Source organism: Corylus avellana, chromosome ca9 (genome assembly GCF_901000735.1).
Source record: "Corylus avellana chromosome ca9, CavTom2PMs-1.0".
Lineage (NCBI taxonomy): Eukaryota > Viridiplantae > Streptophyta > Magnoliopsida > Fagales > Betulaceae > Corylus > Corylus avellana.
Genome location: NC_081549.1, coordinates 21,352,062 through 21,366,354, shown reverse-complemented (window position 1 = coordinate 21,366,354; position 14,293 = coordinate 21,352,062). Strand labels below are relative to the sequence as shown.

At 38.1% G+C, this 14,293-nt stretch overlaps 3 protein-coding genes across 3 annotated transcripts; 1 reads left to right on the top strand and 2 right to left on the bottom strand.

Moving 5' to 3' along the window:
* Positions 1 to 213: 213 nt before the first annotated feature.
* On the bottom strand, positions 214 to 4,044 carry LOC132191911 (PHD finger protein ALFIN-LIKE 1-like). Its single transcript, XM_059607040.1, has 5 exons — positions 3,718 to 4,044; positions 3,573 to 3,605; positions 2,862 to 3,084; positions 1,273 to 1,393; positions 214 to 801 (listed from the first exon to the last, which is right to left on the bottom strand). The coding sequence occupies exons 1-5, from the start codon at positions 3,806 to 3,808 to the stop codon at positions 553 to 555; spliced, it is 717 nt and encodes a 238-aa protein (XP_059463023.1). The 5' UTR covers positions 3,809 to 4,044; the 3' UTR covers positions 214 to 552.
* Positions 4,045 to 4,996: 952 nt separating this feature from the next.
* Positions 4,997 to 9,657, bottom strand: LOC132191935 (uncharacterized). The gene is made up of 3 exons (XM_059607071.1): positions 9,359 to 9,657; positions 8,851 to 9,272; positions 4,997 to 5,606 (listed from the first exon to the last, which is right to left on the bottom strand). The coding sequence occupies exons 1-3, from the start codon at positions 9,521 to 9,523 to the stop codon at positions 5,165 to 5,167; spliced, it is 1,029 nt and encodes a 342-aa protein (XP_059463054.1). The 5' UTR covers positions 9,524 to 9,657; the 3' UTR covers positions 4,997 to 5,164.
* A 1,612-nt stretch (positions 9,658 to 11,269) lies between these two features.
* LOC132191972 (uncharacterized) lies at positions 11,270 to 14,262 on the top strand. Its single transcript, XM_059607131.1, has 6 exons — positions 11,270 to 11,731; positions 12,212 to 12,340; positions 12,420 to 12,540; positions 12,627 to 12,708; positions 13,459 to 13,612; positions 13,719 to 14,262. The coding sequence occupies exons 1-6, from the start codon at positions 11,405 to 11,407 to the stop codon at positions 13,839 to 13,841; spliced, it is 936 nt and encodes a 311-aa protein (XP_059463114.1). The 5' UTR covers positions 11,270 to 11,404; the 3' UTR covers positions 13,842 to 14,262.
* Positions 14,263 to 14,293: the final 31 nt, after the last annotated feature.

Sequence of the window (14,293 nt, the reverse complement as noted above, 5' to 3'; positions counted from 1 at the left end):
CAAATAGCCACCCACCCCGGTTTACAAAAATGTCACAAACAGTGCCTATGAACATCTTATAAACATAGTCGATACTTCTATTCATTTTCCTTTCAAGAATTTAACGGCCCACCTAGTAAAACCTATTCACCATATGCCACATTAGTATCATTCAATAAATTGAAAATAATAATAATAATAATAATAATAGTAGGTAGCTCGAGGACAAGTGGATACTTGAACAATCACATATTCCATTATGATAACAGTGCATGTACATGCATGTACATGTTAGATGGCACTTCACCTTCTAAAATTTAGCTGATAAAGAAAAATATAAATCTAACACGAACTACATTCATGTCACTCATGATTTCAACATAGATTAACAGAATCTAGTTATATAAGCAAATATTTAACCAAGGATAACTTAAACCCCCCAAGAAGGTCTGTTAGAAATAGTATGAAAGCAAACTCATTACATAACTTTGAAAGGTGAACACTGCTATACTATTTTGTCAGCCACTGGAACGACGTTATTCATCCCCCCAATATTGGCTTATAGAGTGACTCCTACTGCCGGGCCCTCTTCATACAAGATGGGCATTTGTATTGCTTGATGCTCTCCGCCTTAGCAGGTGTAATCTTTACACACTTTCCATGGAACCACCTTTCACAGACGTCACAGCCAATCCAAAATTCATCAGCATTGTAATTTCCGCCGCAGCTCCCGCAAAGGGTTTCGCTGTGTTCATCTTCTTCCTCCTCATAAATCTCATCAGCAAGCCTTGGATTGCTCTTGACTTGTCCATCACTTGATCTCTACAAAAGAGCAAACCCAGTAATGATTGCAGTTATGTGCGTGCATTAGTGCAATGAAATATATTTTTTTTTATAAGTAATCAAAATAGCGAAGGCGCACACGCAACCCAGATACACATGAAATATACAAAAGAAAACACCTAGCTAGTACTATGAAACAATTATCCAGTATATCTCAGGAAAATCAATTCTTCTTGCAAGAAGTCAACTTTTGGAAACCTGGGTGGCTCTGCAAGCCTTAATCATCTCATACCGTGCTCTACTTTAATAGCATTTATTCAAAAGCAAGCCAACATCGTCAAATACAAATCATCACACAGGACATTCCAATAAACTTTTCCTGAATTTTATAATCATTTTGACGAACAGAACCTCAGATAAACAGAGGATGATAGGTCCTAACTTAAGTATGAGAAACTCCATGAAAGATGAGAATCAAGAAATTATAAAATAAAGTTTGATCTATCTAACCTTTGTGCTGCCCCGAGATTTACTCCCGCTGTCCACACTCGGCTTGTCTTTCACAGGCTTCCTTTCCGTCACAACTTCAAAAACAGTGGGCAGATCATTGATCAGGCTAAACAGACGCTTCCTGTCAAGCAAAACCAACTTAACTACTCATGAAGGAAGCCATACTTGGAGCACTTTATGTTAAAGACACGTATAAACAAGGAAAGCATGTGAATTTGCATACACTAGAAAGCTCCTTATAGGTCAAAAAAATAGTGGACATTAAGAAAAAGGTAAACTGTGAACACTTTTTTTGATAAGGTTGTGAGAGAGTAAAATTTCTTTATAGCGGAAACTGATGTGAAGAATAACTTGCTCAATAAGTCGCATTCCAATTTCTGAGCTACCATAAACTAAATATCATCACGCCACTCATGACAGGAAATCTCTGACCCAAAGCTGCCAACCTCACAGGAGGAGATAGCTTTAAACATAAACAGGTAAGGCCTTGGACACTGTCTCACTATCAATCTTGTCCCAACCCCAGCTGTTTGATATAAGATGCATGAAACCATTGTATAGAGAGCATTCCTAGAGGCCATGTCATAGCAAGGGAGTAAAATTATATGCATGTATCCACTAGCAATTAGCAATCAGGGCCACAATTACATTAAAGGCATATAATATGATTAACATATACAAAATACTTCAGGTTACACAAAATGAACTTCAAATGTGTGACAAAAAAACTGCTTCAGCAGCATGGATTAATGAGTAGTGATAGCATAAACCAACATTGTAGATGGAGAGTCAATAACTTTATCATCCCTTCTCTTCCATTAAAAAGACTAAAGCAACCTCCAAACCACAAAATGGCACTAATGTTTCCCTGCGCATTCTTTAAATGAATCCTCTAAAGGTACCTCACGATATCTTAAGCTCATAGTTTTTATACTTGAGTCCAGGACCGACATTCTTCCAGAATTCACAGACCATGCTCATGAACCATTATTTATTCCATTGGTAAAAGACTAAAACATGTAAACCATTAATGCATCAAAAATAAAAGCATAGCATATATCCAGGAATCAAGATCCCGCTAATAAGAGAGTAGGTTCACTAATAGCAATAATAAAGCAACATATTCTAAAGTTGCTTGCACACCAACAGATTGGAGAGCATGAGGCAAAAATATACCTTTCATGAAAGGAGATTTGGGTTAAGATTTATGACGTGACACAAGTCCACAGGTTAACATGAGAAAAAGAAAAATTGACAAACAAATTAAGTACTTGGACATCTTGTGGAAGTTAAATCACTTATTTTCAACACACAGCATTTGAAGTTATAAATTCATCATGTACAATGGAGGCACCAAAGATAATTAGAGCCATCACCACAACTTATATTGTAAGTCCATGAACTCCATCTGCTATTGCATTAAATTTTCACCAATTGAACATGGATTTTCAGTGTAAAAATAAATATTAAATACAATGAGAGTCCACTTCTCGAAGGCATCCAAAAGGTCTCCTCAACAAATACATCAATCATGTTAACACCACTGATCAAGCACAGGCACGCAGTAACAACAAAGTGAAGTACTTTACCTTTCATTGCGGTTAAGACGGGCTCCAAGATAGAAAGCTACAGAGAGCAACCAAGAATCACTGTGCACAGCAACCAATGAAAGCCAATCTTTCCTGTTCATGCCATCTCTTGCAAAATTGATCCCAAGTGCTGGCTCGGGAAGCTCCGGCGGAACTTCCTCAGCCGGCAAAGTTACTTCCCAGGTTTCACTTGGATGTCCGTACAAACACAAGTTCTCCTTATCTAAACAAACCAAAAGAAGAACGGTGTACTAAAACATATAGAAACTTTAGAAAGTTCAAAACTTAGAAGCTCTGTTTGGATTAAGTACGAAACAGTGAACCCAATTAAGTTTTCTACAGTTCTTGAGGCTTTTACCTTGTTGCAAAGATTTGAATTTGAATTGAAATTCCAATTCTTTGGAATATGTTACCTAATTTTTACTACCATTACATCTCCATAGACCAAAAATATATCAGATTTCAAATTAAACCGTAGATATATTTGCACATAGAGCCAACAAGAGCGGAATCTGATACCATACCATGCAACGAAACTTAAACGTAGTAGATTTAATAGAAACAAAAAAGAAAAGAAAAAAAATGAGTACAAAAGTTCAAAATTTCTGCCATTTTCTTTCCCAGAAACCAAACAAAAATCTTATATAACCGAAAGGGAAAAATTTTCAAACTAATAAATCAAAACGAAATCTAGTTGAAAAAAAAAAATACCTGGATCACAGAATCCATAAAATTCATCAACGTCTGCACCAAGCCAAAAAAAAAAAAAGAAGCCAACTGTCAGATACTCGCGGATAGAGCGAGAGAGAGAGAGAGAGAGAGAGAGAGAGAGAGAACGGAAGAGAGCGTAAAGTACCGTGAGTCAAAGCACGAACAAGGCCAGCTCTTCGGCCACTGTAATCTTTGAAGATCTCCTCTACGGTTCGCGGACTGGAAGCCATTTCCATGTGAGCAATCAGAGATCCAAAAACGGTGCGGATTGGATGTGAATTTAGGGCTACGAATTGCAATTGTACCTATTGCAGGAGTGGGATTTGGAATTGCAGAGAGGATACGGCGAGACCATGAGGACGGATCGGGGAGAGCGTGGGAGATTCAGAGATGCATGTAAACGTGGTGAGGACCGAAACGGAGAAAGGGGGAAGTCATAGTGTGTAATTAACGCTGTCTGTTTCTTTCTATTCCCACTCCTCTTTTTATTATTTCTTTGGAATCCATAAATCCAATCGGACCCGAACCGAGGCCCCAGGGGTGTAGATAGTAAAAAGGGGAGTGTGTGAATTGAAATTTTCTTTTTGCACCCTTGTCTTCCCCGTATTCTTGGACAGGTCCCTATACAATTTTGTAATTTCAATTTTGTAATTTCAATTTTGAACCTCCGATTTTCGCAACTTCTTAAGCCGATTTCTATTTAAAATATTAAGCTAATAAAAATATATTAATTTAGTCATTTAATTAATATCTTAACACTTCTTTCACAATTTATACGGCACAATACATACAATACTCAATTGAAATGAATACCCATAAGAATCAATTACATAAATAAGTCTTCTATTTCCATTAAACATTCATCAGTTGTTTTTTTGAACCAAAGATTTTAAAAACAGCTTCAAATGAGAAACCATTTTAATGTAGATAGTGAACTTTGAGACTTAAGGATATAAGTCCGCACACCCATAAGAATAACTCGGATTGAATAAATTAAGCTAAAGAAAAAAAACACGGTTCTACTTGCTTAGTTTGTACATTGCATTGAATGATTGACAAAAGTCGAGCCCATTTCACAAATTAATGTTGGATGTTGATAGCTTGGCCCTAAGGTACCATATGACTGCTTCTTAATAAATGGGCAGTCTTCCCCTTTACAAAATTGAGGACATTATTTTCTCACAATTGGTGGCAAATTTGCAGCTTTTGAAAGTCTACATCTCACCAAAATGATTGGCATGCTCAAGAAATCCATCCATTTTCATTCTGACATCTTCATGGTTATGTGATCTGCAGTAATTGACAAAACCAATGAGGAGAGTGGAGACGAAAAAACTGAGGGGGAGAAGGCGCAAAGGCAGCTCAAGCGAGCAAGCCTATTGAACTTTTGTTCTGTGAACTCATTAGCTAGCACTCAAACAAGATTGGAAAAAGAAAAGATCATAAATAATTTAAACTCCTAAATAATTGTTTTTGTGGAATCCTCAGTTCAGCAAAAGCATAAACTTTCTTCCCAGGATGAAAACCAGCAGGGAAAACAAATGTAAGTTTACACAAGTTTGGAATATGGTAGGGAGAGCTATCGCCGGTGGTTATGGAGATGTTAATAATCGCTTGATGCCGGTTTTCTGCTCTGAAGTAAGCCTGGTAGGGAACTTGATATTAAATTTGACTCTCAAATTCCCCTTTCTGGAAGGTTCCTTGGGGATTGGCATTCCTTCTCCTTTAATAACTTCTTCGTAAGTGGGACTGATGATGGAGTTGATGGGAACTGTCAGATTCCGCCCGTCAAGGGTTGTCAGCTGTGCCGTATAACCAGTCAAGGCTTCCACAAGAGATATCTTCTGGGTGACGATTAGATCATTGCCATCCCTCTTGAAGACACTATGAGGCTTCTCATCAATAATAAAGATGAGGTCTGCGGGTATGACTCCTCGCTGTTCATTTCCTTTCTCTGGGAAGGTGATTTTTGTCCCCTTCTTCCAACCTGGCTTGATCTCAATCGTAAGAATTTCCTCCACTGTGTTAGATCTCCTGCACGGCAAAATAAAATAAACAAAACCAGTCGAGTACAAACAACCATAAGAAGTTTACTGCACACCGGGATCTCATTAACCCATTTTACTAATATAGTCTATCAATCATGCTATTCTACAGCATACACCTGCAGGTCAATAGATTTAGAACATGAAACAAAATACGAAATTGGAATAAAACTATAATACCCTTAGCCTGTTATGAAATTTTAATGTTGTCACTTATGGCATCAAAATTTTTATCTTCTGTAACAAAAACTACATGTTACATGTCTTTTCTACCGTAACACAATAGTATACTCAGTCTAATGACCCTCTCCTGTAACACAAGCTTGACACTGGCATGTATAATTGTATACTGGCAATTTATCTAACAATTAATGTTAGAAAGGTTCAATCACAGTGGGGTTTTCAGAAGTTTTAGGGGTACAAAAAGCCTTCTTTTTACTTGAAATACATATATGTAAAACAAAGTAGACACATAGCATCATGGCAAGCCTAAACAGTGGAATCCTCCAATATATATTGCAACATCAAATTTATATTAGCAACTTAGATAAGGTTCCGTGGAATTTTTTTTAATTAGTAAATCAATCTTATTAAAAAGCACAAAGGAGTGCAACTTGCACTCCAAGTACACATAGAGCATACAAGAGAAACACCTACTTAAGGAGAAGAACTGAAGAAGAACACAAATCTAGAAATTAGAAAAGCGAGTATTGTTGATAGCAGCCATCCACCCATAAAGTGTTTTGAAAATATATCTTTTAACTCTACCATCACTCTCACAATCTTCAATACTTTAGGAATTGCGTTTTCTCCAGATACACCACATCATCCAATTGGCAGCCAGCCTCCAGGCTTCTAAATTATGGTGACTAATAAATTGACCTCTCAAACTAGCTAATAACTCCATCACCCAATCAGGCATTATCCACTCTATCCCAACAAGATGGAAAACGGATACCCACAAGTCTCTAGCAACTTTCTAATGGAGCAAAAGATGACCGATGGATTCCCCACGCTTCTTGCACATGCAACACAAGTCCATCACTATGACGTGCCTTTTTCTTACATTATCCAAGGTCAAGATCCTCCCTAACACTGCTGTCCAAACAAAGAAAGCCACTCTCATAGGCACCTTATTTCTCCAAATGCTCTTCCAAGGGAAAGAAAGGCAAGCAAGGGGCTAAGCACATGATAAAAAAATTTAACCTCGAATGTCCGCCTTTTGGAAGGGAGCAGCCAATAGATCCTATCCTCACCCACTCAATTCAACCTGATAGACTACAAGAGATTGAAGAAAAAGGTGACCATCTCCATCCCCCAATCATGGATCTGATGAAGGTAATATTCCACTAACAGGTGCAGTTCGAAACAGTATATGATCTGCCACTGTGGCCTCCTTAAAACGGGCAAATACTAAACAACACTAGGAAAGCTTCCTTTAGGGTCTGATCTTCACACCATACTTCATGCCATACCGAATTTTAGACCCAACTCCCACCTCAAATCTCATAAATATAGAGAAATCCCACCATCCCCCCGCGCACCCCCCAAAAAACAAAAAAAAATCCCACACCCCCATTCACACCATACTTCATGCCATACCAAATTTTAGACCCAACTCCCACCTCAAATCTCATAAATATTGAGAAATCCCACCATCCCCCCACGCAAACCCCAAAAAACAAAAAAAATTCCCACACCCCCAAACTGTAGGACCCATACACCACATTGGAGCATCACCCACCCCATATGCTCTCTTATTTAGCTTTCACCATAGATCTCCACAAAGCCTCCTCTGTGGCATAATGACAAAGGCATTTCCCCAGGAGAGCTTGATTACCGAATCAAGTTCCTCACTACCAAACCTCCATAAGAAAAGCGGAGTACAAATCTTAAACCAATTGACTAGATGGAATTTAAACTCGTCACCGACTCTACCCCACAAGAAATCTAGCTGCATTTTCTTGATACAGTTAGCCACTCCAACTGGAAATTGGAAAGATTGCTTTTAATCAAAGCCATTCTACCACCCTTAGACAAATAAAGCGGCTTCCAACCTAACAATTGCCGTTCCATCTTTTTAATCATACCATCCAAAATAGATTTTGCCTTAAACAAAGCCCCCAACGGAAGGCCTAGATATTTCACGGGCAAAGAGTCCCTACAACCAAGAATATTGGCCAAGCCTCCAACATGGACTAACTATGATCTAGCCAGGTTTAATTTCAACCATGATACAGCTTCAAAACGTAAGAAAAGAGACTGCAAATTACGGAGATGATCAGGAATAGCCTCACAAAAAATCAATGTGTCATCTGCTGAATCAAAGTGCATTCAAATTACCCCAGAAAAACTGGCTACTAAACAATGATAAATACACAATTAGACTTCAAACTATTGGCATCATTAGCAATGTCAGCTGGCACCAAAACAAAATATCGATTGTATTGAACATGCACAAGGCAACACACACATAGAGACATGTACATGCAAAGTAAAATATTAATAAAGAAATCAAGCATTCTTTAAGGTCCTTGAGAAACAAAAATATTCACAAATAAATGATACTATTGCAAAATGCTTTTGCCAATAAGACACAAAACCCGATGAATTGCCTAAGGAGGGAAAAGTTTAGCATATAGCAGAAAATTACCATCATAACTAGTGCAATACATTGAACACATTTTATCACTTAAATGCTACAAGTGCATTATGAAGTAAAAGGTATAAAAAGTTGCAGCAAAACCTCAAAGGAACTAAACAGAAGAAACGACAGATCTATGCACATGCTAACCCAAGATCACTTCTAAAGTTGGCTTCCCTTGTCTTATTTCCCAATAATTATTTTATCAGTTTCCACCCCGCATCATGTTAAGATCACCAACTGGATTGATTCTAAGAAATGCACCATCACATAACCATATAATCTCTGCTCTTAGTATCTACTTGAGGTTGTTGATTCGAGAGTGAACAATTAACTAAAGAATAACATGCTATACTTTGACTCTTATAAAAGGTTGGTACTCTTGGGCCCTTATACTCATCCTTGCAATCATTTCATTTAGATTATAACATGTACTTGGAAATATAGATCTCGAATCTAAATCCACCTTTCAAATCTGCACTAGTATTCGCAGCAAGGTGATCCAATGTGAGACAACATAACTACCGGTACAAAAACTAATCCAAATCAAGCTCTATAAAAATTTAAGTATGTAGGATCCCACGCTTACCCAGTGGAATCGGGGACATCCCTTGAAATCTTCATCTTCTTCGTAGTCCCTTTGTACAAATCCTCCAAACTACACGGCAACGTGCGCTCTATCGCCGCGCTTTTCCTCAGGGGGTTGCCGGAGCCCTCGCCACCTCCGCCTCTGAACGACGCGAATATATCGTCGCCGAACATGCCCCTGGGGAACCCGGACGCGCCAGCCCGGGAGCCGCCGCCACCGAAATCGCCCATCCCCCCGAAGCCCGAGAACCCGAATAGCTCCGAGAAGATATCGTCCGGACTCCTCGTGGAGAACCGGAACGACGTCGGTCCGCCCTCGTGCCCACTGGGGAACCCACCGGCACCTGGCGGTGGCACCTGCCCCTTCAACCCCTCCTCCCCGTACTGATCGTACACTGCTCGCTTTTGCGGATCACTCAAAACCTATTCACACACAATCAAACCCACTAATAATCATTCTTTTGTCTTACCAAACAAAAAATGAGAGTGAAAAGTGAAGGGATTTTCACATCGTAGGCTTCGGAGATTTGCTTGAATTTGGCTTCGGCGTCTTTCTTGTTATTAGGGTTTTTGTCCGGGTGCCATTTCATGGCGAGCTTTCGATATGCTTTTTTCAGGTCATCGTCCTTGGCGTTCCGGTCTACCTGGAGAACCTTGTAGTAATCCACGCCCATTCCTTTTCCTCCTCTTCTTCTTTTTCCGTTTCTGATTTCTTCTTCCTCTTTTTCCTTCTCCTTCTTCCTCGCTCGGCGTGGTTTTATTTGGATTTTTCTTTTCCTTTTTACCTGCGCTTCTGGCCGGAGTTTTCTTCCCCCACAAAGCACTGTGCGTTGAGTGCTGAGTTATCTAAACCAGATTCTGTAAATGGGCTTTGTCAGCCCGTTAATGTATTGGGCTTAGATTCTCTTTTGGCCCAAAACCTTTTTACTTCTCTTATTTTAGGCCGAAAACAAGCTACCTCTTTGACTAGTAGAGTTGATTGATCTATTTTGGGCTCCGTAATACTAATTATTTCAAAAGTTTAAATTAATAAAAATAAAAAATAAAAAATTAATCTATTTGATTTACTTGATTATACAGTTAATTCTTTATGGTATTAAAATGAAATTAAAAGTTCATATGGTATGCCAAAAAAATAAGGGAAAATGTATAATAAATCCCTAGTCAACCCTTTAAAATTTTAATATCCTTAAGTTTTTTGTTTTTCTCGAAAATTTAGTCTCTGGATCAATTGAAGGCCACCCCAAACCACCCATGGGGTGGCTCCACCCCAAACTCCCCCTGGGGTGGCTCGCGGCCACCCCATAGGGGTTGAGTGGTGGCCAGGGGTGGTAGCCACCCCTTAATATATATTTCTTTTTAGATTTAATTTTTTTAATTAAATTAATAAAAAATTAATATTTTAATGAAATAAAATGATGCGTTTTGAATTTCTTTAACGTCTGTTAAAAAATTTTAATAGCAAGAATTTTATTGTCATTTCAATTGATCTAGAGACTAAATTTTCGATAAAAAAAAAAACTTAAGGATATTAAAATTTTGAAGGGTTGACTCATGGATTTGTTATACATTTTCCCAAAAAATAATTTTATTCTTTGTAGTAAAATCTTGTCATAACATTTTACAAATTTCGTTAGTGTTAAGCCAACGTCAATAAAATGACGACATGTGTCACTCTTTTATAAAAATTATATAAAAATTTAAAAATATAAAAACTAACAAATTAAAGATAAATACTTAAAAAATTAATTAATTTTTTTAAAAAAAAGTGGCTGCTCGGCGGTCACCCCGTTCTTTTTTTTTAATTATTAAAAAGAAATTAATTTTTGAAGTTTTTAATTTATTTTATTTTTTATATTTATATATTCTTCTAAAGAAATGATAAAAATCATTATTCATCTCACATTTTACCCATTTTCGTATAATTAATGTATGAACTCATCATTGAATTTGTGTAGAACCTACACGAGACTACTAGTGATCAATTTATTGGATTTGCAAAAAAATATAATTGAGAGAATTATGTGTAACATGTCTTTTTTTTATTTTTTATTATGAGTGACACATGTGGTTATTATATTGCCTATTGGCACTGACGTGACACATTAACAAAATTTGCCAAGTATTTTAACGAAATTTGACTAAAGGAAGTAAATTTGTTGTTTTTATTTTTGTTTTGCATACCTTTTTGAGTTCATTTAAAATTTTGATACCACGTAAGATTAATTGTAGATCAGGTAAATTAACGTCATTAATTTTGAAAAAAAAAAAAAAAAAAAAAAAGGAGGAAATTAACCATAATTGGCTCAACGTTGCAACAATACACGGCTTAAAAAAAAAAAGGAGAAAACGTTTGCAACAATACAAAATAATCACGCAAGCAAATAACCAGTAGTTATGAGCCACGTTTTCAGTTGCCGGGAATCCACGCTTTCATAGGAGCACCAGATCGCCCTCTGCTCTTGTCGGAACTCACACTCGAAGCATCTTTTTTTTCGAAAGGACAAGCAAAAGAAAGTTCGTCACAGTCTCTCTGCGTCTCTGTGTGGGAGGCTATGGCGGAGATGGGCCCGGCGGCGGAGGTGTGCGCATGGCGGCCAGTGCAGGTGTGGCGGTCGCTGATGGACTGGGTGGCGTTTGTGGTGCAAATAATCGTGCAGATCGCGAGGGGGGCCCAGTTCGCGCTTTCCCACATCGGCCTTGCCACACTCCCTCTCCCTTCTCTTCTCGCTTCCTTTTCCTCTTCTTCTCCCTCCTTCAAGCCCTTACCCTCTGTGGAGCTCTCTCTCCACGACTCCAATTCTTCTCCGCATGTTTGCGTCGACAGCTGCGCGGGTGAAGATAGCGGCCACGAAGACGATCACCGCGTCGAAAAGCTGACGGTATCTATTTATTTTGTTTGTTTTTCCTTTTGTTTATGAGTGTAGGTGGATGAGATTGATTTGTCCGGGTTATTTGTGAATCGGATCATTACACTACACTCCTAGCTTTTTGATTGGAGGATTGTGAAAGTAAATTACACGACTTCTTTGTCAATTTGTATGAACTTTTAGTCCATAAGCTTTATTTTCTTATTTTATACTGATTTTGTCTTTGAATGCTTCTAGATTTAGATTGTAGAGAGCATAGTCTTAGTGTCTTGGCTATAGGCAGTGTGCTTGATAATTTAGAGCTTGTGGGTTGGTCTGTGAAGTGTTTCTGTGGGTTTATGAGCTTTGTATGTTGGGCTTCTGCAATTGTTGTAAATTTAATTATGGTTGTTATAGCATAGTGAAGAAAATGTGAGCCTTTTGAATTTTGTAATTTGATTTTGTTGTGTAATGTTGGAATAGTGGGCTCACGACATGGACTTTGGAATGTAGGTAGTTCTTGATTTGGATGAGACTCTAGTATGTGCATACGAAACTTCTAGCTTGCCTGCCATTGTTCGTAATCAAGCAGTAGAAGCTGGATTGAAGTGGTTCGAGATGCAATGCGTATCTGCGGACAAGGTGCCCCTCTCTCTGAACCTGTTATCTCGGTTTGTTTTTCTCGTAACTGCAATGCTGATATGATATCTCTGGGTTGAAGGATTCTGAAGGAAAGGAAAAGATCAATTACGTGACGGTGTTTGAACGTCCCGGTTTGCAAGAGTTCTTAGAACAGATTAGCGAGTTTGCAGACCTTGTTCTATTCACTGCTGGTCTTGAAGGTTTGATGTCGCTTCACCATCTTCATTTTGAATCTTTTCCTCTGTTTGTTTTTTCTTTTCTTTTAACGTCTTTTGGCACCATACAGGTTATGCTAGACCACTTGTTGACAAAATAGATGCAGAGAACCGATTTTTCCTTCGCCTTTATCGGCCTTCAACAGTTAGCACGTAAGTACTCTTGTCAATAACTATTACCCTCTCACCAAAGTTGCATGTATTTTGTTTCTAGGAGAGCATTTTGTAATCTGAGGGTTTAGGACAAGCAAATGCAACCATGCAGGGATTGATCTATTTTGGAAACCTCTTTGAGTGTGGATAGGCATAGTGCAATGCAGTAAATAATCTTGGTTGATGGTGAGATGCATTGACCTATGTCTGTTGATACTGTTTGAGAAAATTGTATGGGCAAGGCTGAGTTGTTGAGTGCTATAGTCGGACCTTATTGAAGATAGCTACATATGGTATCTAGAGTTGGTTGATCCAGGTGTACCGAAGTGTCCCGCTGCAATACTCAGGATGCATAAGTAGGTATTTCTTGAAGTAGTAACTTAAAAACATGATTGCATGCATATATAATCCTGGTCTCAAGTATTAAGGGTCGAAAACAACTCACAGAGCGGTATACTTAAAAACATACACAGGATTATATGTATAGATAGTTGAAGATGCATAAATAAGGATTGCTTTTATAGTTGGTTCTCTTGAAACTTGTCTACTAGGTGAAAAAAGTGCCAGGCTGAAAAGTAGAGTGCTTACATACAATTCAAGCATTTTGACCCTGTTGAATTACAAATGTCCAGCTCAATATTTGACGTAATTGGATACACTGTACTACATTTAATGGCAGAGACTAAAACTTTTGGACATTGATTACCAAGTTTGACATTGACAATATCTTTGACATTTGTGTATTGACACTGAATATCGAGAACATGTGAAGGATCTGTCATGTTTATCAAAAGATCTCTGTCGCATTGTCATTGTTGATAACAACCCATTTAGTTTTCTGCTGCAACCGCTGAATGGAGTACCATGCATTCCATTCACCGCTGGACAGCCATATGATGACCAGGTAACTTAGGTTTCATTAATTCATAGGAAGAATTGAATGAGTGCATCATAAGTGCGGACTACACATCCTCATTTGGTTTTTTGTTTTTTTCATATGGCATGTATAGCTTTTGGAAGTCCTGCTTCCACTCCTCAAGCACCTCTCCCTGCAAAAAGATGTTCGGCCTGTACTTTACGAGCGGTTTCTCATGCCAGAATGGTTTCAAATGCATGGGGTTCCTGTTTCTTGATTGACAGTGTGAGATTAGTTAGGTCACATGGACAAGCATGATATTTCTGGGACCCAAGCACAGGTATTTTGTAGAAGAACATTTCAACTTGATATTATCAGTTCTTGTATATTGTCATTGATTGGGCAGCTGTGAACCATTGAATTCAAGACTTTTGGGATAACCTGCAACAATTATGGTTTATACTATCAGAGAAATATCCGGACAGCAGGTTTATCAAAGATTTGAGTTGACTTCTCATTGTGTATTAACACACGATCTCAAATGAATTTGTAAGGTTTCAAATTTGTTTAGGTTCAGCTGTCATTGTCCAAGTAACAATTTGTTGCTTTTGATATGTAAATGAGTTGAAGTAGTGAGCTTTTATCTTTTGCAATATAACCAATCTGGGTAATCTCCCACATTTGAGTATTTTCGTTGATGGATGTACATGTGATAGCCATACAGTGAGT